Source organism: Centroberyx gerrardi, chromosome 15, assembly GCF_048128805.1.
Source record: "Centroberyx gerrardi isolate f3 chromosome 15, fCenGer3.hap1.cur.20231027, whole genome shotgun sequence".
Lineage (NCBI taxonomy): Eukaryota > Metazoa > Chordata > Actinopteri > Beryciformes > Berycidae > Centroberyx > Centroberyx gerrardi.
The window spans coordinates 2,778,248-2,801,349 of NC_136011.1; the positions used below are offsets into that span (position 1 = coordinate 2,778,248).

General features: G+C 40.7%; 2 protein-coding genes across 2 annotated transcripts; one reads left to right on the forward strand and one right to left on the reverse strand.

Moving 5' to 3' along the window:
* Positions 1-959: 959 nt before the first annotated feature.
* Positions 960-5,293, reverse strand: yipf4 (Yip1 domain family, member 4). Its single transcript, XM_071901920.2, has 6 exons — positions 5,075-5,293; positions 3,435-3,588; positions 2,678-2,849; positions 1,703-1,780; positions 1,498-1,611; positions 960-1,211 (listed from the first exon to the last, which is right to left on the reverse strand). Exons 1-6 carry the CDS (start codon positions 5,130-5,132, stop codon positions 1,074-1,076), a joined length of 714 nt encoding a protein of 237 aa, XP_071758021.1. The 5' UTR covers positions 5,133-5,293; the 3' UTR covers positions 960-1,073.
* Positions 5,294-6,230: 937 nt separating this feature from the next.
* exo1 (exonuclease 1) lies at positions 6,231-19,282 on the forward strand. The gene is made up of 14 exons (XM_071901927.2): positions 6,231-6,271; positions 7,199-7,389; positions 7,532-7,651; positions 8,030-8,153; positions 8,918-9,055; positions 9,284-9,496; positions 9,642-9,829; positions 10,890-10,992; positions 11,443-11,665; positions 13,675-13,861; positions 15,332-15,908; positions 16,092-16,181; positions 17,593-17,783; positions 19,063-19,282. The coding sequence occupies exons 2-14, from the start codon at positions 7,229-7,231 to the stop codon at positions 19,178-19,180; spliced, it is 2,433 nt and encodes an 810-aa protein (XP_071758028.2). The 5' UTR covers positions 6,231-6,271; positions 7,199-7,228; the 3' UTR covers positions 19,181-19,282.
* The last annotated feature ends 3,820 nt before the right edge of the window (positions 19,283-23,102 follow it).

Below are 23,102 nucleotides of genomic sequence, written 5' to 3' on the forward strand. Positions count from 1 at the left end.
TGAGTTACAGGATTTTTTAGCTTTGAGACAACTGAGGTGTGGACTGTGTCCCTAGTATTTTGTACACTCAGTGCATGTAGGTGCTTTATAAGAACTTTGATCCAATTCATGTTAGCCTACACATATTCACATTTATCAAGAACACTAAAGCAATTTATATTCTGTATCTTGAACACTTCACATAAAAAAAAGAAAAAAGAAAAACAAAATGTCTATTGATTTGTTATGTAACAGCTGTGATTTAACAATGTCTTTCTATATACAGTAGCAAATGATCAGGAATTACAAGAGGTTTTAATAACAAATTACTGAATAAAATTACTAAACAAACAACTATATTCCTGTACTAAATGCTTGCAAAAAATGACTCGGTGGGAAACAAGGCACCACATTTAGTAGACAATGCTTTATTTCACTCAAACTGCCCCAACTAACCCATCTATCCAGGCTGAAATCCATAAGTTAAGAAATAGGTTTGTAAAAAATAAAAGGTATAAATGGCCATTATTAATAATGCATAACAGTGCACAACAATGCAGAACAGTATGCTAAACCTTCTCCCTCTTTCTAGGGGGTGGTGCCTCTATTCTCAAATTTTTTGTTCAAATTGAACATATACACAGAGATATTTGGCACCACATTCTTCAATGGGAAAAAGGAAAAAAATCACTAGTATGCAACCCTCTGATCATTAAAGATACTAGACTTCATGAACATGAATGAATTACAATCATCTTAGATTTCAGTAATCGCAGAGCCATGGGGACTGTATTGTACTGGTGAATAAGAATAGAGATCTGCATACAGAGGTTTAAACTGTAAAAGCTTTTGCTTTTTTTATTGACAAAGACATAAGGGACAAAATTATATACACTGATTTATCATATACCCGATATCCCCATAGTCTAGCATTTTGACAGGGTTAAAAAAAAAAACACAAAAAAAAAACACCTTTTAAAAAAAAAAAAAATCTGTTTTCCTTAGTTTCATTATTGAATGAATCCTTGTGTGTCTTTTTTGCTGTGCTCCAGGGTCGTTATCCAACAAAAGGTCCACAGTTGCAATTTGTCCAGTCAGACACCAGTATATAGTGACAGGAAGTAGATGTACAAAAGGAAAATGGGATATATGAGAAGAGGCTTCTTCGTTTTGAATTCATCCCCAACAAGCAATGACGCAGCACTGTAAGCAGCCCAGAATACTCCGAAAAGCTGAAAAATGAAAACACAGAATAAAGAAGGATTAGATTGATTCATGGCCAATACTTAGTTAGACATATATCACAAAACCTTGATAATAATGATGACAAGTGTGTAAAGTGGTAGAAGACATAAAGTGGTAGAAGTCGGATGTCATACAGTATATCATCAGGGATAGTGGCATCATATTCTGTGTACTGATAACTGCTAATTCTACATATAATTTATTCATATAACATATTTTTTTACATAACATGAAAAGGAAAAGGCTGATAAATTATCTGAATTCATTACTCACTTTTATTAGTGTAGCAACCACATCGAAACCCCCGATGACTAAGAGTAGGGGGGCTATAACAATGAGAGGGAGAAGGGAATATCCGATCACTCCGAGAACTTGGCCATAAGAAACCTGGTCAACAGAAGAACAGGACTCCATGAGGCAAATATTTACATTATGTATTACAATAACAAGATGACGCCTAGGTGTCGATTGCACTTACCTCGCCACCAAGAACACGGGCCAGCAAGAAGACTGTTAGTGATCCAAATATCCAGATGGTGATTATCCAAGACACAACCTTGGGAAATATGATAAACGCAGCAGCTTAGTGTCAACACAGAAAACAGTGGTAAGTTACCACAACTTTAGTGTGAGTTTAGTGCGTTTGAGTGAAATCCATAAACTACCTGTATTAATGCTCACGATGGCGCCACAGATATGAGTTTTTGAAACCAGATACCGATATTTTTGGATTGAAGCTGCTGATATTCAGCACCTTCAAATTTAACTATTTTCATGGCAAGAAATGACAAATATAGTGTTTCCCCCCCAGAATTTTATTCTTGTCAGAGTGGAAAAGCCTTTGAAAAAGCATTTAGACCATCATGGGACACTGACACAATAATATTACAACATTCATGCATACTTGGAATACGTGGAATCTGATCATAAATGTCTCATTAGAATCAGTTCAGGTTAAGGTCTTCCCGTAGACAACCAGTGTAGTATTGCTCAATTCTACAATAAATCATATCGGAGGTGGACGACACTGACTGGAACATGAATCATACTACATATTTGTATGTTATGTTTTTTTTAAGCTGCAGTAGGCAACTTCGCCAGGTGGAGGCACCAAATCCCAGAGAGAGGTAACTGTTTGACTTTTGAGGACTTGATTACCAAGAAATCATGTAACGTGGCGTCAGTAAACTAGCACTCCTCAAACTAAATTTCTTCTTCTTAGTGGTTGGTTAGAGGTGGAGATGAAGAAAAAAAAAAAGAATATTTTGACAACAGGTTCATCCATCGTTGATGAGTCCAGCTCGCTTGCTGCTGTTTAGGAGCAAGTTTTGCATTTTGCGTTGAGAAGACGGGTGCATTTTTACACAAACATATTCACATTTCCTCTAGCAGTGGTGGCAGTATTCTTGAATTCATGAACATGAAACATTGGTGTGCGTTTTGTCGTGCTCACCCTGAACTGTCCGTAGATGGAGATCATGGAGAAAAGCAGCACCACGGCCAGAGGGCCCCAGAAGTCCGGGTTGTCCCGTACCACCTGCCGGTTGAAGCCCAGAGACGGCATGGGCATCAGCACACAGCGGATCTTGTAGTAGATGTCCTTCAGGTCGATGTCCAGCTCCTCCCTGCTCACAGAGACACGACGTCAGATATCACAAGTGAAGCTTTTCACTCAAACTGAATAGATGGTAAGAACAGAGGTAGAAAAACACTATTTTAAATGGCAAGAAGTAGGGTTTGACTAACATATCAGGGCAATAGTGGCCTTTTATTAAAAATCAGATCTGGTCCAGCCAGTGTCTTCCACAGGCAATATGATGGATATGATGCAGTTTGTTTGATTACATATTTATTGTAGAATTGATCCAATACTACACCGGTTATTTATGGGAAGCCCTTAACCTGAACTGATTCTAATGAAACATTTTGAATGGATTCAACATGCATCAGTGTTATTACTGAACATGATACTGTTTTTATTATAATTAACATCAAGTATGCATGGATTCGCTTTTACATTAAGATTATTATTATTAGTAGAAGTTGTCCCGTGGTCTAAATGCTGTTTCAGAGGCGTTTCCACCCTGACAAGAGTAAACACTGATATCATTTTTGGCGTCAAAGTGGGCAAATTGAAAAGGTATTGAATATCAGTACAAAGTATCAGCAATCGGACAGAGGTCATAGCTGTGAACAAGTGGTGAACTCACAGAAGAGGCTTGCTTTCTTCATTATCCTCCTCCTCCACCTCCAGCAGCCAGCCGTAGCCTCGCTGCCTCAGGAAGGTGGTGGCGTACGGGTCTTTTCCGCCGTCAGCGCCGATGTTCAGCTTGATGTCCGGGGCATCGATGGTGCCGCTGAGCTCTGTGGAGAACACGGTTGTTCAGCTGACACTTCCATCAAAGAGCTGCCTCTCCTCTGGAGTGTTTGATCATAGATTAGTATGGCAAGGAAAACACACTCTAAATCCAACTCCAGGATGCAGGTTCAAATACCCTAGATATACAGTATGAATGGCTGTATTTTAAGAGCATCTCGCAAGAACTTAAGTGGCAACTCGAAAGCTAAATTTTCATACCTTGTAAACATCACCAAACCATTTTGGGTGGAAAGAAAAACATGACCTTTTCAATGTAAACCTTGCAGGCAAAAGTAAATACTTATCTTGTTTTTAGGTAACAACATAGTCAACTGTACTGTAGCTTGCTGATGGATAGCCCCGATGAGTAACTTTCTTTTGTATGGAGAGAAAGTTACAGTAAAACTCTAATAACTAATCGTAAGGTTATACTCAAATTCAAATCTGCTTTATTGGCATGACAGAGAAAGGATCTACTGTATGTTGCCAAAGCATTTGCAAAGGATAAGGTCAAATAAATAATGGATAATAGACAGTTATATATATTCTGCACATACCAACAATAGCATGTGAAAGCATATAAAAGCAATACATTCAATATAATTGAAGTCAATGTATAACAATATAGGACACTGGGAGGGATGGGGGATTAGCCTATTTCTTACAAGACAACATTTACAAGATCATTCTCAATATTGTTGTTTTTTATGTATTTTCTCCCGTATTGGTGACATTTAGACATAGACTTTGCAGCAAGATTGATAGTTTTTTCCCCTTTTCTCCCAATAACACCTTGAGCTTTTCTTTCTCAGTCAGTAAATTAAATGTTGGGGTGTTAGACTGGCAGGTAGGTGTACATCTCTGACTTCCTCGTATTTTTTACAGGACAGCAGGAAGTAACTATGTTTCTATCACTCTCTGTAAGTTGATGTAAGGGTCTCCTCTTCAATTCGACATCCATTAAACTAAGCACTACTTATTTCAATTAAAAAAAAAACTTTTTGTGTTTGGTTTGCCTGTCATTCTCACAATCCTCATCCGCCACACAACATAACAATTGTTGAAAGTTGAAATTTGGTCGAAATAAACTGCTGCTAGTTGGATTATATGTAAGCCGAATTGAAGAGTGGCTCCTAACCATTCAGATATGGTTTTGAGTCATATTTTCTATGACTTGTACCTTTTCCATTAAACAAAAAAAACTTTGAACTGCTTGATTTTTGTTGGGAGTGTGGTGCTACGTTCTCTCCTTGCGCCAGAGAATTATCGGGTCTTGCTAAATGATAGCCTGTGTTGTATGACAGCTAATTTGAATAGCACAGTTTGAGCTGATGTAAATGCTACTTTTAGTAGAGTGGATACATTTATGGATACAATCTGATCGCAGTCAGGATCAATAACATTGTGACAAATAGCATGAATCACGTAAGCAGGTAAGTTTGACTATTCTGAGGCCTACTAGCTGGAAAGCTATCTGGGCATTACTGTTACCTTCAGCTTCTGTCGAAGAGACGAACGTGAAATCTCCATTGGTGGGAGAGAACTGCATTGTTGTTGTTATTGCAACACGCCTCAAGTCCTAGAAAATGACATTTAAATGAGCGGTCGCTGTAATTTGACGGCAAAGCGTAGAAATAATGCTGTCATTGACGCCAGTTCGCCTATGAAGTAAAAACTATTCCATTTTGTTTTCGTTGCGTCTGTCACTGCTGCGGTGGAAAGCAGGAAGTGCAGAGGAAGCTGGGAAAAAAGGAGACACGTCTTATGCCGCATTCAAGTAGTGTCGAAAAAGTGGTAGATACGAACTGTCTACTACAGTAGAGGTGAACTATATTTTCTAGCAACTAGAAAATAATAGTTAACCTCTGCTTTCAGGTGGCAAACAGACTGTTTAGGGAATGTTTATTTCCATTTCAAAAGAAACCAACAACATGAACGCTTTATATCGCGTAAGTTATTTTGTTATCACAACTATAAAAAAATAAAAAAAACATGGCGAGACACAACCGTTTGCTGGATTTTTTTGGTTGTAGTTGACATTACAATGTTTGGTATGCTGTTAAACAGAAGTGTATCACTCACAAGGTGGATGTGTCTTAAGTGAGACACAGCTGATCAGTTTACAGAGAAGTTTACAGAAAACTTCAATCATGGCTAACGTTACATGGATACTAACAAGTCTGAAAGTTTGGCCAGTTCCAAGTCGTTGCTTTTACTGTAGCTGTATAGTTATGGCGACGATTTTGCATATGACTTGAATGCAGCAAAATCCCAACACGACACGACACGGACAACTATGGATCACAGCCATTCTATCTCAATGGCTTTGCTATGGATGAAGCCCCGCCATCTAGTGAACGTATGATGTAAATGAACAACATGGATGCATTTGTTTTGTTAATATTTCAAATGTGAAATCTAGTGGCTATTTTACAACCAAAACTGTTGACGATCCATGCAGTTGCTGATATATTGTGTGTCCTTGGTAAAAAGCACGTTTATCCCGCACGAATTTACTTATTTGCAAAATAACTCTTGCCCTTTAACATGGACCCGCCTCCTCTGTCTACCTGGCCAATCCTAACAGCTCATGTTGAGCCACCACTTTTGCCGCTAAAAATAAAGTCGCTGCTGCTTTGCTCTGTCAGACAGACCGCATTTATGAAATAAACAATACAAGCAACCCCGGTGAGTTTTAATTCCACATTCAGTAAGATTAAGTTTAGCGTTAGTTGTATTTGATTAACTTGTGCTGGTTCTGTGTTCTTTCAGACTGAACAGGGCAAGCGTAATTTGTAGTAACGTTAACTAGCTTGTTGTATGTGAGCTAAAAAAAAAAAGTCCACCTTAATAACAGTTACATGGACAAGGGCGAACTGGCTCTAAAAAATTTGCATTTTGGAAGTACTTATGCAATTTGTAAACAATCTACTATCCGTTGAAAAAGAAATGAAAACTCGAAGACGATTGTTATTTCAGTTTGTCAACGGTTGAAAACGCCATTAAATTTAATGTTGCCTTATCGGCAAACTTACACAGGCCGTACAACGTGACTTAAGACCTTGTACGAATCGTTAAGGTCCTCTGCTAAATTCGGCATATGGACGGCCTGCCAATCGGTAACGTTACTTTATTTCAATAAAATCTCAACTTTTAGAATTGCTTCGCAATGCTTGCTACCGCCCTCCACTGTGTATTTTGGTGGATGAAGATTGTGGGAATAAGAGGCGAGACACTCCTAAAAGTTAAACATTTATTGAAATATGTGCTTCTTGTTGTGTTGGATGGGTTCCGAACTGAAGAGGAGATCCTAGCGATTCTTAATGGGCCTTAAAAGTGATGTTCTACCAAGTATGAGCGTTTGCCACTTAGTATGGCAACACAAAATTGACGGATTTTTAAATGCAGTTTGGCGCAATGTCTCTCTCCTGGTTGAAGATGGTAAGAGAGAGAATGGAACGACTAACGTTAGTCAACGGATCTGTACTGAAACCCCGTGGGAAACTGCCACCATCAAATGAAATCTTAAGGCGGTGGACAAACCTTGACTATCAAGTAAATCTTTATTATTGTAAGTCATTGTGTTTAATATTAACATCACATTTTCCTGTACAGGTCTAGAATAATTCTGAATCAAAACCAAAAATGGGAATCCCTGGATTGCTGCAGTTCATCAAAGATGCATCAGAGCCCATCAGTGTGAGAAAATACAAAGGACAAACTGTGGCCGTGGACACTTACTGCTGGCTGCATAAAGGAGCATTTTCATGTGCTGAGAAGCTTGCCAAGGGGGAACCAACTTATCAGTAAGTATTATCAGTAAATATTTTAGCTGAATAGTACTTGAGATGGTGGTTGGGAGCAGCTGAAGGTGTAGTATGTAGTTTAGCTGCTTGTAATGAGTGTTGCATGTCAGTGATAATGCTGTTTTAATTCTTCCAATCCTAGGTATGTCTGGTACTGTATGAAATTTGTGGACATGCTGTTGTCCTTTAATGTGAAACCAGTTCTGGTGTTTGACGGACGCAATCTGCCTTCAAAAAAAGAAGTGGAAAAGGCTCGCAGAGAGTGAGTATTTTCACAGGCTTTCACTGGTTTGCTGTGTGTGTGTGTGTGTGTGTATGTTTGAGTGTGTGGAGATCCTCGGAAAAGTCTAAAAATGTCTTGAATCTTCAAGACCTCCAAAGTCTGTGAATACTGTTGAATACAGCCTTTAAGTGTGCAGTTCAGTTTCACAAGTCTTAAAAATGCTGTTTTAAAATCAGTCCAGTCATGCATTTTGTTTGTTCATCTTCATTTCATTGGCAAAATCTTGTATTTTATTCTAACTGCCATTGAAAAGTCTTACATCTACCTTGATGGCAGATCCAGACACTCTGGATCTGGGATGTGTTCGTCCTAATTATGACCAATGTAGTGGATGTAATAGTCTAATTTTCCTTCCAGGCGTCGACAAGCCAACCTTCAGAAAGGCAAGCAGCTGCTGCGTGAAGGAAAGCTCTCCGAGGCCAGAGACTGTTTCACCCGCTGCGTTAATGTCACCCCGGCCATGGCTCACGAGGTCATCAAGGTTAGGACTTCTCCTCTCATGGCAGGGTATCCTGCCATGTCATCCAGCCTTTTAACTGACAAAGAAATTTGTCTGTTCTGCTTCATGACTTGCATGACTTGTAATTTTATTTGGTTGTTGGTGTGTGTTTTGATTATTTCTCCGTTCCCATACTGTGTTGGTTGTCTCTGCCTCTGCGATGTATGTAACATTTGTGTCTGATAGTCTTATCTGGATTGTTCTTTGTTTAGTTTCTTTTGCGTGTTTTTTTTTTTTTTTGTTTGTCTCCTTTTCCCTTTACCCTTTGAGAGGTCCTTTTGTCCTCTTGCTAGGCCGTCATTGTAAATAAGAATTTGTTCTTAATTGACCTGCCTGGTTAAATAAAGGTTAAATAAAAAAAAAAATAAAATAAAAAAAATCCCCAGGTCCTTCAACAATTAATTTCCCGGTGGCCTTTTTCCTATTCTGCCTATTCATAGTTTCAGAAGATTCATTAGCTAAGTTCAATCAGAAATAGGCTGGTCTTTTGAACTAGGCCACCTTCATCAAATGCCTTCACACAACAAAACTCAATAGAAGCCCCCTCTATCCTCTTCTTATCCAGGCAGCATTAAAAAGGTCTTTAAAATCTTAAATTTGGCTTTCTGAAATCTGCAGACACTCTGCCTAATCCTCCATCTTTCTGTGTCACTTTATTTTGTGCATTGTGGTTATGCCCGGCAATGATGCATTTTCGCTGAAGGTAGGCATGCGATACAAAATGATTGTGGGTTCTTTTCCATTAGGCTGCGAGGACCAGAGGGGTGGACTGTGTTGTGGCTCCATATGAGGCCGATGCCCAGTTAGCTTTCCTCAGTAAGTCTGGCTTGGTCCAGGCTGTCATTACGGAGGATTCTGACCTGCTGGCATTTGGCTGTAAAAAGGTAGCGTTTACCAGACCCATTTTACACACTCTAACCTTCAAATTCCACTAAATGTGTCATGTTGTCATCCGCGTGTCTTCAGTGTACGGAGTGCTTTTACTTTGAAAGAGGACGTTGATTCAAACGAAGCATCCTCTCTGTGGCTGATGGCTGTAGTGGAGCTAGTGGTAACCATGCCTGTACATTGCCAGCAATTCAATAAACCAATCGTGTCAAAATCACACACAGGTCATCCTTAAAATGGACAAGCAGGGCAACGGGCTGGAGATAGACCAGAGCCACCTGGGCCGCTGTCGATCTCTGGGGGACGTTTTCACAGAGGAGAAGTTCCGCTACATGTGCATTCTGTCCGGCTGCGACTACCTGGCCTCGCTGTACGGCATCGGACTGGGCAAGGCCTGCAAGCTGCTGAGGATCGCTAACAACCCCGACATCCTCAAGGTGAGGCCAGGTCAAACCCCTGGGTCACACAACTGTCACACAGCCCGCTCAGAGTCCTGGCAGCAGCCATGGTCATGGATGTTTCACACATTCTGTAACATCCCGTAGAAGACTGTTTTGTGTGAGCTGTCCTTGCCTTCGTCAGGTGATCAGGAAGATGGGCCAGTACCTGAAGATGAACGTGGTGGTACCAGAGGAGTACATCGAGGGCTTCATCAAGGCCAACAACACCTTCCTCTATCAGCTGGTCTTCGATCCCGTCAGGAGGAAGGTCACGCCCCTCAACCCGTACCCAGAACACATCGACCCAACCACCCTCAGCTACGCCGGACAGTATCCTTCCACCTGACCTAGCTTCCTCTGTCCAAACTTACTGCCCATCTGGAGGCTACAGTGATGTGCAGTACATCCATCCACACATCCTACTTAGCCCGACCCACCTGCTGATAGAAGATCATTTCCAGTATGTTTATATGAGAGGAAGGCTGTGCTTTGTCAGCATTTCCTGAATTGCTGCTAGATGCATGCGATGCTTAGTCTCCATTTGCGACCAGGACAAAAATACTATAATCCACATAATCATACTCTTTACTTGTATAGCACTCTTTTAAAGGGGCGATAAGTAAGATTTCTCCTCCCCCATAGCACAAAATGGCCATATCTACTGGGGTTTGATAGGGTTGTTGATCAATACCAGTGACTTAATCATTACTTGGCCAGGTGCTGAGGTGCTTGGCTAGGCGCCCATTTTTAAAGTAGTTAATGATGGAAGATGGTGCTATGAGCGAGCGACTGGCGTCACATTTCAGCCACAAAGGCTTAAAAGCTTTGGACAAGCCAAGAACGCAAATGATAAAGCAGTATTATTATTCCAGTATTTAGCATGGTGATGTATTGCCTCTTCACTGCACTTTGTCTGTTGAATCTCTGCTCTAATTGGCTATCTTAAATGTGACTATTATTTATGTCAATTACAGACTACTGTAGCTCACGGGGATGGGCAGGGTGGAGATCGGTTCTGTCAGTGTTGTTGCAATTCCTATTGATCACCAATAGAGGGCGATAAAGTTCATAGATTACTTAATGCCCCTTTTAAAACAGAATTTATAAAAGTGCTATTACAATTAAATAAAAGCAGACATTGAACGGAATAAATTAAAGCAAAAAGGCACCACAAGATAAAAGGATGAGGGTAGGGGGTAAAAAAATAACAGCAAAATAAAAGACATCATATAAAAGCATGCCTATAAAAATAAGTTTTAAGCATGTATTTAATTACATCTGTTTTGGGGTACAGAAACCTAAAGAGCCTAATTTTAAGATCATGAATATATTTAGATTTGATTTGGAAATTGCTACTTGCAGAGTATGCCATCCTTGATTTTGATTCCAGTAATATAGGAGATGACAAAGGCTTGCAGATGGCCTTGGGGAACCTGGACCTCAACACCATGGAGAGGATAGACGACTTTAACCCCGACAAACCCAGTAAACAGGTATCAGATCACATTTTCAGGTACAGGAAAAATCCACCCTTGGATACTTAAGCTGTTAGATATCATCAGTGTGTGATGGTCAATGCATTCCAAGGGTTATTTTGTGATGTGTTCAGTGTGTCCCACACATAGGCTTTACCTGGGTGGGCCGCCCAGGTATATTAGCTGCAATCCAGGTCTCATATCTTGTTGCTGCATTGCATTCTGGTCTGTTGAGGCTACTGTTGGTGAAGAAATTGGTATCTCTGCCACTTCTACGATGGTGTCTTCCTGTGTTGAACATTGGTGCAAAATGGACCCAAAAATGCAAGGTACATCGCTAATAGTTTTTTTTTCTTTATGGTAAGTGTTTTAGGGTGGATTTTTCTTTTGAAAATCTGGTTTAAGTGTATTGAATTTGAATCAAAATGAAACTTGGCATATTTGACAGCTTTGCAAATATCTTTTCAGCCGTCTAAGCCATGCAGTCGCGGTTGGAACGACCAGGCCTCCTCCCGGCTCTCCGCCTGGCCCAGTATCTGGAGTACAGGTTTCAGGCCAGGCGCTGCTGCCCCGCCCCAGCCGGCTGCCTCTCCAGACAGGCCTGCCTCTACCAGGGGGAAGGAGAGAGTCGTCGGCCTGCAGGGCCTCCGCTTTCCCAGCAGAGAGCTGCAGGTGAAGAGACAGAGAGAAGGTGAGCTGGTTACATGTAACTTTTTTGTTTTCTATGTTTTTATCCTTAATCCAGGGAAAGACGAGTGAGCTCAATGCTTCACATTCATACAGTTACACCCATTGGCACACACCTTGAGCTGACCAGTACAACCACAGTCTTATAGTGTTGACCACTGAGCTTCACTATAGCAGTTGTTGGTTAAGTGCCTTCTGGCCACAAGCCTGCTTCCCTGACCTCAGTGCTCCCACCTAATATTCACACCAGTTTTTAAATTTAGGTTTTGTGACGAAAATGTCTTTTAAAAAATAACTGGAAGAATTAGTGGGAAAGTACCAGGATTTTTCCTGGCTCAAAAATAGGCGGTGGTGCCTCAGCGCAGCCGACCTGGCTTTGTCATCACAGCCAATTGAATACCCAAACCCATTCTATTCCAATTTTATGCTTTTATAGACACCAGCTTTCATGATGTCCATGTCTATGTGATAAACAGCTAATTTCATCCGCTCCACAAAGGGTTAACTCACTCATGTTCCTCTCACTCATGCTCCTCTCGGAACAAAAATAAATTTTTGTATGTATATATTTTCTCCCGACTGTGTAGTGGTAACTTGCTACAACAGACACAGGAGGGTTTACCGGCTAGAAAGTTCCAAAGCGTTAACACTTCCAGCATGACCTTGGCTTTTTCGCCATCATTCACCACTCGTTTCTTCAAAGGTTGAAAGAATTTGTTGTTATCCATTATAACACAACCTCTTCTATACGCAGTTCACTTTGGCTCACTCCACCTGCGGCTCTATCCGGCTTCTTCTCCTTTCACTACCTTGACAGGAGAGGAAGTACTATTGTCGTTTTTTATTTTTTATTTTTATTTTTTTTTTACAGTCGATGGTCACTACTGATAGGAACGACATGCGCCCTCTGTCGGTGGAAAATTTAATCGCCACTCTTGCGTCTTTCTTAAACGGGGTTTATTTAAATGCAATTTCTGAGCCAATTTAAATTCACTTTAAAAAATGTTCTTTAGGCGGCTCAGAATTACACTTAGGTGGCCCGCCCAAGATTTTACAATTCAGGAAAAACCCTAAGTACCGTAAGGAGAGTGTAGGGGAGACAACGGAGGTGGAGAAAACGCTGGCAGGATTTGATCCCAGGTCAGTGGTGGCTCATATATAGTATCAGAACTGAAAGATTTTAACATTTGACTACTAAGTTGCAGAGAACTGGGAGGCTTTGAATGGCCAGGCCGAACTATTGTTCATGAAGTAAAATCACATCGGTAGGGAAACAAGGAAGGAACAAGGAAAATCTGATTGGCTGATGATTGCCCATGACCGTGAAATGTTGAGCCGTCGCCAACTTTGTCCGCCGACAAGCTTACTGCCCATCAGACGAGCTTTCCTGCTCGCTCAGCTCTGTAGGAAATGACTGGGTTTCTGTTGACTTGGTCATGTTGATCACAGTGTGAACACACGGTCATTTTTCTTTTAACCAAACAGTAACTGTTTTTCAAGTATAGTTCTCGTAATCCGCTCCCATAGTGTTGTTCATGTTGTTATATATATATAAAAAAAATTGTATTAAATAATAATAATGTCTTCGATTGTCTCGGTATAGAAATTCTACTCGTCATAGTCATGGTTGACTAAATAAATACAAAAACAGTTTGTACCTTGAACCTTTGCTCATTGTCCTCCTACTCATAGTTGGAGTTGGAGTTTTTTAAGATAAGATGAAACTTATGTTGATTGCATATCTTGATAAAATTATAGCGTGAGAAACATGTAACGTGAGAAAAATGAGAATATGAAAATGGGGAAAAAATAGTGAAGTTACAGCATATGCTTTAGCAGGTCTATAGAAGGCCATATGGATGTGCGTTGTGAAATGTATTCACCGTATCAAATACTGTATATTCGTTTAAACATGTAGATAGATTATTTACAGGACGTGCAATTTTGTATGTTACGTCTTTTATTTCCATCCTTTCTACGGACCTGATCTCGACTCCTCTTTTCCTCCCATAGATTGCGCTGTGTCAGACCAGGAGGTGCTGCAGCAGTACTCCTCCTCCAGTCAGAAGCGGTCCAGACCGGAGGAGCGGCCGGACAAGCCGACCTCGACCGGTCAGCCCTCGCCGCGCAACCGCTTCGCGACCTTGCTGCAGAGGAGGAATCAGGATGCCGAGGGAGACAGCCAGGCTACACGCAGCAGGTAAAATCAAATGAACATTGATCAGTTTATTTGAATGTGATCACTAGTTAATATCATAATCCTATTAATATAATACATATGTCCATTAATGTAATGAAAGTTACGACCAAAGAACTCCATACATATTCATCCCTTTGTAGATGTAGCAACAGTTAATAACCAAGACTGCAAATGGATGACATGAAACCAAATGATGTAAGAATTATTTTGGTAACAGGAAAAAAGGTACTACTATTATAGTAGGCAATTTTTTCAACAACGTCAACAGGTTTATGACACTATTAGATGCACATTATTAGATTAATGGTTTATTATGTTAATCGGAAGTTATTACAGTTGTAACATGTGTTGTATGATGATCATAAAAAGATTTACCTATATATTTGGCCATATATCACTTTATGACAGCAGTCCATGTAAACTAATAGATTTGTATTTTAAGTTCAATTTTCACAATAATATAACTTTTACTTCCTTTTATTAATTACCTATTGCTCAGTAAAGAACATATAATATATAGAAAATTATTTTTACCACAAAGTTATGTAGTTAGATAGTGTAAAGGTATAGAGGAGTGATGTAGTTAGATAGTGTAAAGGTATAGAGGAGTGATGTAGTGTGATAGTGTTCAGCTATAGAGGAGTGATGTAGTTAGATAGTGTAAAGGTATAGAGGAGTGATGTAGTGTGATAGTGTTCAGCTATAGAGGAGTGATGTAGTGTGATAGTGTACAGCCATAGAGGAGTGATGTAGACAATGTGGTAAAAACGAAACCATAAGGCAACAGCACAGTCATCGACATCAGATTTATGCATTTAAATATTAAGGTTGAGATACCATACATGATATCAGGGTTTTCCCTGGCTCAAAAAGAGGCGTAGGTGTTGCCTCAGCGCAGCTGGTCTGGCTTTATCATCGTGGTCAATTTAACACCCAAACCCCTTGTATTCCAATTTTCTGCTTTTATAGACACCAGTTTTTGGCATAGACTAACACGGTCCTAGTTGAGGCATTCTTTAGCTTTTTAAATCCAATTTTAGTCATTTCCATGGCTAAGAGGACCAGAGCAGGCACGAGTCTGTCAGTATTACAGTTTCTCAATTGCTTAAAAACATTCTCTGAAACTGTTAACATTCTCAAAACTACAAGTGCAAGCCCCACAACAGTTAATACTGTGTAGCACACTATATTCCACTGCAAAAGCCCCTACCTCACTCAAAATGTTTAACTCCTGTTTCAAAAATAAATAAATCCATCAATGAATACAATCACCAAAATGAAAGTTCTCTTTATCATTGCTTAAGATAAGACAGGCAAAATGCAAAGTATTGGCATCAGTATTACACAGTGTACCCTGAATGTGTGTTCCTTTACACCATACCATATTGAGACTGATACAGTAGCCTATTGTAAAATACTGTCTAATAATATATTGGTTCTCATGTGGTTGATGTATCCTTCCCATCCCAGGTTCTTCAGCAGTTCCTGTGCGGCTGCCAGTCCCAGCGCTAAAGAGTCGGTCCAGGAGGATCTATCTCGGGATGTGGAGACCAGCGCTTTGAATCAAACTGGCAAGTCCTCTCCCGGCACCCAGGCCAGAGAGAGCGACGAACCCGAGGTCCCATCTCTGGACACCCCCAGCCCTCCTCTGTCACCCGGCTCCTCCCCCTCCCCTTCCCCCTGGCCGGCCAGTCAGGGCCTCGAGGTGTTTCGCTGTTCGGGCTCTTCCTCCTTCACCAAGCAGTCAGGAACCCCGACGCCGGCCTCGGGTTTGGCTGCCCTGCAGCAGTTTCAACACAAGAAGGAGAGTTTCTCCTGGAGCGCAAAGACTCAGAAACCCCCCGGAGCCACGCTGCCCCTGACGCTGTCTTCCATCGACAGGCAGCTAGAGGACAAGGACACCCCCCCGGACTCGCCCCCCTCCCAGGATAGCGCCTACTTTTCCCAGTCCCAGCCTCGCCTCGCGTCCTGCCACAAAGAGGAAGTTTCCACCTCCTACTGCCTCCCCTCCCCTTCATCACCAGCCCACAAGGAGGATGCCGTGTCTGTACGATATCATTTCCTCCTGACCTAATAAGTACATATGTGCCAACCTTCACGCGCATCATTATCAGTGTCACGGCTCATATGAGTGGGCATGAATGCAGCTACTTTTGTTGTGCGGCTGTGTGTTTTTGGCTTGGTGTTTGTATGTGTGATGCAGCCGCTTCTCTTTCATGTGCTTTCACAGGAAATTAACTCGAGCAAAGATTCAGAGCCAGGTCGGAGTCCTACACAGTCCCCAGAAGCAGATAAGAAACCCAGTACGATGGGATCAATGGTATGTTTATCATTTGACTGATGTTAGCCTTTTATTAAATATCAGATATCAGCCAGTCAGTATCGTGCACCTCTGATATGATGGAGGTTCCTCTCTGACCACAGCTACAGAAAAACAGTCTGGAAAACCTGACATGAAATTTTATTTTCTTTGCACATTTTATTAATTTAATTGTTCAATTATGTATTTCGAAAGTTGATTCTTCACTTAAAGGCAGTAATGTATCCCAGAGTTTCCCTACCATTGAATAGGTATAAATAGGCCACCTTGCCTTAACGAGCTGCTAACCCTGTATGGATTTCATTAGTTTGAGTTTCAATGGAGAGTTTTAGTGTCCTGTGATGGTCTAAATGCTGTTTCAGAGGCTTTTCCACCCTGACAAGAATACAATTCTGGTGGAAACGCTAAACAATATTTGGAACATCTTGGCGTCAATATCAGGTATCGGTGACTTCAAAAACCTATATCGGTTGAATGCTCTTCTGTACTATAACATACTCCCATCCTGACCCATAAACTCACAAACTTGCCCATCCCTCCCTCTACCCCAGGAAGCATCCCACCCACAGGCTGCAACAGAGAGGGGAGAGAAAAGGGGCAAGACTGTTAAACTGTTGAAACTCGGTTGTCGTTGTCTTACCAAAAGTTTTTAAGGAGCGTTTGAGAGAGAATTGTGTTTTCTTGGGTTTTATGCAGTGGAAAATGTCCCCATAGCTCCATTTAAAGAGAGTAAGCGTCTAACCAGTAAACATTCCTCTTCCTACACAGGCCTGGAAAGTCTGGAAATAAATGAGAATTTAGTCATTTCCAGGTCTTGATAAGTTTAGAAATTCCACAAAAAAGTTTGGGAGAGTTTGTAAAAATATAGTTGTACTGCACATTTTCTGTGGTTTTAGACATTGGCCATATTCTGATATTTGTCAAACAATGATCTTCATCTATAGAATGATATGGTATAGTATGTACGGGCACGACGACCATCGGTCTAAATCTGAAATTACAAAGCTCATGTTTCAAAATGATCTCTTGTAATTTTGAATTCTGTTGCACTTCATGACAAATTACAAGCTTGACTCCACTGTATAAGTGAGTGAGCAGGTTTTATAATGAACACACAGAACCTGATTTTATACATGAAATTACACTGAAAATGGGTATGGTGATGTATTTCAATGAAAACCTTATAATATTATAATATTAAGTTATTAAGTGTCAGTAAAAATTATTCTGAGGAGGTCTTTTTTTTTAAAGTTAATTTCACACACTGTACTGAACACCAACCAAAACCTTCAAATCAGATGAAGAAATTCAGGTTGGGTGAAGTGGTGAAGGTCAAAACATTACGTATAGCTAGCGAAGTGATGACTTTTGTTTATTTCCCTCTGTTTTCTCTTTCCGTCTCCCCCTCTAGGTCGCAGGTCTGCCGAGGCTGAAGCCCGGAAGCCAGGCTAAAGCGAAGGGCCGAGCGTTAGGCCCGGCCAGGGCCAGCGGACTGAGGAAGAAGCCTCCAGGCTCTGGGAAGAAAGCCGCCGCCAATAACGAGAACAACCCCGGCCTACAGGCCACCATCAGTGGCCTCTGGAAGAACTTCGGCTTCAAAAAGTAAAAGAGAAACACTTGCGTTACAGACTGCGGTATTCTCCAGGGTGTCTACAGGTCCTTAAAAAGTCAGGAGAAGGTCTTAGGTGGCTTTCACACCTACATGGTTTGGTGTGGACTATGAACTTGGTGCTGAAACAGTCACTACAGCAGCTGGTGTCACTGTTCCTCCTCTCTTTGGTTGAAGGTGTGCTAGTCAGTGAAATCAGCTGCTGTAGTGATTGGTTGAAATGAAACCCTGCAGACTCTTGGGCCTCGATGGCACATGATTGAGATCTACTGCTCTAAGTTCCTGTAGTCAAGCATGGGTCATACAGTGCTCCAACCAGCAGGGGCAGCATCCCCAACATGTTAGAGTGGTGTGACTAAATGCTTATGTTGGGGGGGGGGGGGAATAATTTCTTCTGCTAGATGTGGTTGGCACTTGTTGAATGGAATGTCCTCTCTCTGTGACTTGAAAGCACACACAGATCATGGTGATCATGGCATTTATCAGCAGGTACAATGATTCCATTGTGGTAAATCAGCGGTGCGATGAGGTGAGACATCGCTCAGCCTCTAATGGAATTTGTCACCTTGTTTTCCAGAAAAGCAGGTGCTTTTTTCCTCGTCCGCGTCTGTCAAGCAGGATTCCCACAGTCGTGAAAATTATGGAAAAGTTATGGAATTTGAGAACTTGTTTTCCAGGACTGTAAATGTTTTGGAAAATTGTAAAATGTCTTTAAACTTTGCAAAAGGCATGACATTTTAAAGAATCCTACAAACGTTTATCATATCAAACTTGAAAATAAAGTTTACTGAATAATTGGAGTGTGGGAACCCTGGTAAAGGGTCTGATTTTCCTTCTTTGTCAGGCATCTCAGACTCTCAATCCCCCAGTTTTTTTGTATGAAAAAACGGGGGATTTCTGAGTTTTTATGTAACATTGTCTGCTTTCCCTCAAACACTTGCCATTTGTCATACTGTCCCGATCACAGCAACATCCAGGCTTCCCACTGGTTATTGAATGCCTGGAATATAGTGGAATTTTGAGAGATTATATTTGATAAATTATCTGGGGAGATAGGGGAATATCAGGGAATTTTACAAATGGATTACAGGAATATAGCAGAATGAAATAAAAAATTTCCATCAGGGCCATGGTGGGAAGCCCTGGATATCTCTTCATTCGCAACCACATTAAACCTGATGGCATCGGTCTGTTACATTGCAGCTTCTCTGACTGTTTCTCGTGTTTTTGGGGAACTGCTCTAAAACCAAACCTGTCGTTTTTTTGTTGCAGAGAGAGTCAGAAAATGAACCCCTCCAAGAAAGGAGAGCCCATGTCTCCGGTGAAGGAGAACCTGCCAGCCAACGCACCTCAGACAGACAACGACATGAACTTTATCTCCAACTTCTGATTTAATGATGTGCATTTTTCACACAGTGCTGAGCATTTCGTGTGGGAGCTTTAGTTTCAAACATACCGTGTATGTTAGATTTTCTCATGAATCAGTATTTCTAAATCCTGTAATGAATGAATTTTAGTTTGAATAAAACAACTTTAAATTTTGCGTGACCTGTATGTGGTTTTGAGTTTAAGTGGTAATCTGCAAGGTTTTTTTTTGTTGTTGTTTTGTCTTTTTGGGGTTGTTTTAAAATTTTGTCTCCATCTTTGGTGCTAAGTGCTCATTGCAGTGGTGTCTCTTCCCAGAGATCACCTGTCAATCAAACAGTGTCGGCGGGGCTTGGATTTTGTTGAAGTTTCTGTAGGTGGCGCTCTTTTCTTTGTCTGTTCAGCCATGGTGGCTATCGCTGCTCATGCTAACTACCCAGTTCTTCTGTTTATTCCAAATGAACCGGAAACATAAAACGCATCACTTCCTATACGCCAGAGGATTTGTCCCAGGAAAGAGCTACCAGACATAAAAGCTTTCATGAACTGGATATAGGTTGAATCAATGTTGTGGTATATCAATCAGCAATAGAGAGTAGCAAAACAGACATTTATAATAATAATTTAACCGGTTTTGACAAGTCCTCCCTGAAATGTGTCATAACCATACACACACTGTATAGATTGCGTCATGTTTGGTTATTGCTGTTGTCTGAAGGACAGGATGGCTTCAAAAGAGCAGTAGAAGAATGTGTCACCTGGTGAGATGGCTGAAAAATGAACAATGCATACTTCAGTGTTTACTCAAAATGGCCTACACACATGCAAAGTCAGGAATGTGGCAATAAGACTGTTGTCTTATGTGTCTAGTGTCTTCAGCTCTACCTGCAGAGGGTTCTCTGTTGGTTCCAGAGTGTAGTGTTGAATTGATCCACAAGTCGTCAGGATTCGGTGTCTAGTCTCACTTGTCTGTCATGCCATGGCTGTTGTGATGGCACACCTTTCCTGCGTTACATAGGCTACACATTGTTTTGGAAGAAGAAAAATGCAATACTGTCTCATTACAGGTGTTTTTGTAATGCTGCTTGCAGGTTGATATCACCTTCCACGCTCTGGTCTGTAATAGCAATTAATGAGTTTATATCAAATCAAATTGTCTTATACACAGAAAAATAAAGGTGCTGAAAATGGTTCTTTGGAGTGATGCCATAGAAGAACCATTTCTGGTTCCCCAAAGAACTTCTTTAAAGAACCATTTCTGCTCTCCTTTATACACCTGCAATGTGTTTTTGTTTATCTGCCCTTGTACAGCCTCATTTGCAATTGCACAATATATACTATGGAGGGGTGTGGTTATCTTCCAAATTTATGCCATCACCCACCATCCAAGAACTAAGAATTAACAACCGGGATATTAAAAGGTTCTTAATTCTTAGTTCTTGGATGGTACAGGAATATAGCATAACGCATTTAAAACGTTCATTGTATCAGAAGGTTCTTGAAAGGTTCTTTGTGGAACCAGAAATGGTTCTTCTATGGCATCACTCCAAAGAACCATTTTCGGTCCCAGTTTGCACCTTTATTGTTCTGTGTGACTATCACTGACAAGAAGCAATGATGTTGTGAAAAATAAAAAGGTGGGTAAACTATGACCTCCTGTCAGTGATCATCATCAAACAATCAAAAATCAATTATATTATATTAAAATGTTTTTCCCTCATAAGACCCTATCTAAATACACTTACTATGATGTATACAATGGCTTATTGTGGTAAACCAACTCAGTTGAAATGTTTACTACAATAAAAAATTGGTGGAGCAATAATGTGTAAGCCAACTTTGATTTTTGCAAGTTAATCCTCGTCCTGCACCAGTGGAAGAGGTGGATGTGCATATTCATTTATCCAATATACTTTCCCTTATTAAGATTTCTGTCTGCCTAAAAAAAGGTTGGTAAACTCGGAACTTGTTAAGAGAGATGTGTATGGAGTGAAGTTTACGACATTAGTCATTCCTCGGCTTGGCTTTGGAGCAGAATACCTGAGCTAGTCCAGATACCAGGCATGCCTCGGTGTCTTCTTACCCAGCCTTATTTATTGCACAAGAGACAGTGACCTCACTACATTACTGACAAGCTTCAGCCTTGACACTTCAGCTTCCTGGTCAGGACACGCTCTACAATACAGAGGCAGTGTGAACAGACGGTGACAGTAATATTCATGTTTCGGATGAATTTTGTCATTACTCCAAGATACTGCCCGTATCCATTTTACCATTTCCCTTTCGAGTAAGATTTCTTATTTTACGCTGTGCTGTCTCAAAGCATCACCCTGGTTTATGGGTATATTCATTTGACTTCAACAGTGCATTGTTGAGAATCAAAGTAGTCTATAACCCAGAGCTTCTGTATCAGCTGTGAATAAATGGCTAGAGATAGAATATTAACTTTGCTGCGCTCCACCTGCCTTTGTTTTCCTGTAAATAAAAGAGGAGTAAAACTTGTTGCTCCATTGCTGTCATCTAGAAAATGTATTAGGCTATACAAGTTGACTGCAACTGGAAACTTGGAAACAAACATCAACATACTTCAGTCTTACACAATTTATACACATGCATTCCAGCCCACTGTTCCACTATTTTGAGTGTTATAAGAATAAAACTCTGAAAATCATGTCATTATTCCATCTGTGATTTAAAAAAACAACTAAAAAGCCCTATAGGTAGCTAAACACAAACCAATAATACTGCAGCTGAATGGGTGTTAAGTAATGTTAGTTCATTTAACATGCTTGTGCTGGTTTGATGCAGATACAATTTACTATTGGCCAGTTTGTGATGCAATGCTAATGGAGACCAAATCTGTACTCTGTAATGGATGCAATTTAAAATGTTAGTTAAGTACAACACTTACTGTACATACTAACTAAAATTACATACTTAAGTAAAATTGCAGACTAAAATACTCAAGTATAAGTGCAAAAAAAGCTACTCAACCAGGGGTTAAAGTGTGTGTGTGTGTGTGTGTGTGTGTGTGTGGGGGGGGGGGGTCAGAAAAAACTTGCTTGACATTATTATGTATGAAACTGCCAATCAGATTTATTTACTTATTAATCGAAGGTGCCGGAACGCCGTTCCGGATCGTTCCGGCCCACTTTAACCCCTGTACTCAACTACAGTAAATGTAATTTGTTACGTCAACCCGTAAACCTATACACAGGTTATTTGTATCAAACAATGTAAGTCTAAGCTGTGTAAGAATTGTCTGAATGCATCCCCAGCCTGGCAGCTTGACTAGGATGTAAAAGACAGTGTGGTGAGAATGCAGCTTGACAGCATTCCCTCAGGAAGACTTGACACGACCAGAGACTGTATCAAGACTCACCTAATTGACTGACACAAAGTAGGCCTAGATAACAAGGTGCAAGTCAAACATTTAACAGCAGCAATCCGAGATCAATCATACAATCAATACAGGTCACTTGCTGTACAATATGTCAAATCGTATTTATTTTTTCATAACATAATTTTTTAGTGTGCAATTGTTTTGCAAAAACTCTTCATGAGCCTAAAAGATGACTCCATTAAATACCTGAATTCAGGAAATGCACAGAGGGGAATGTGAGCAGCCTATTTCCAGCTGCTCGCAAAGGAAACAGGTTCTTTATATGTGATTGACTTAAGTGCAAACACACAAGCTCACCTTCACTCGAAAGCCTAGGATTGAGTCAGAAAAGAGGTTATTCCAGGGTTTGAAGCAAAGTCAGGAGTCAGCACAGCAATCATATGAAGCCAATTGAATCTTCTGACCGAACCACATCTGCTTTTTACACAAGATCAACCATTAAACCTAAAACTAGACCAGAAGTGCTTCTCAGCAGTCAGTCTCAGTTGCAGAAATCTGACCCAGTAGTCCAGTTAGTAGTCTAGTAGTCCAGTTCAGATGGAAG

What these genes read in the sequence shown, in the direction of transcription:
- yipf4 (XM_071901920.2), bottom strand. Translation starts at nt 5,132, where the DNA reads ATGCAGTTCTCTCCCACCAATGGAGATTTCACGTTCGTCTCTTCGACA. An exon ending in CTCTTCGACAGAAGCTGAAG is followed by an intron (nt 3,589 to 5,074) that starts GTAACAGTAATG and finishes TGTTCTCCACAG; the next exon opens with AGCTCAGCGGCACCATCGAT. An exon ending in CCATCTACGGACAGTTCAGG is followed by an intron (nt 1,781 to 2,677) that starts GTGAGCACGACA and finishes ATATTTCCCAAG; the next exon opens with GTTGTGTCTTGGATAATCAC.
- exo1 (XM_071901927.2), top strand. Translation starts at nt 7,229, where the DNA reads ATGGGAATCCCTGGATTGCTGCAGTTCATCAAAGATGCATCAGAGCCC. An exon ending in GGTGAAGAGACAGAGAGAAG is followed by an intron (nt 11,666 to 13,674) that starts GTGAGCTGGTTA and finishes TTCCTCCCATAG; the next exon opens with ATTGCGCTGTGTCAGACCAG. An exon ending in AGCCAGGCTACACGCAGCAG is followed by an intron (nt 13,862 to 15,331) that starts GTAAAATCAAAT and finishes TTCCCATCCCAG; the next exon opens with GTTCTTCAGCAGTTCCTGTG.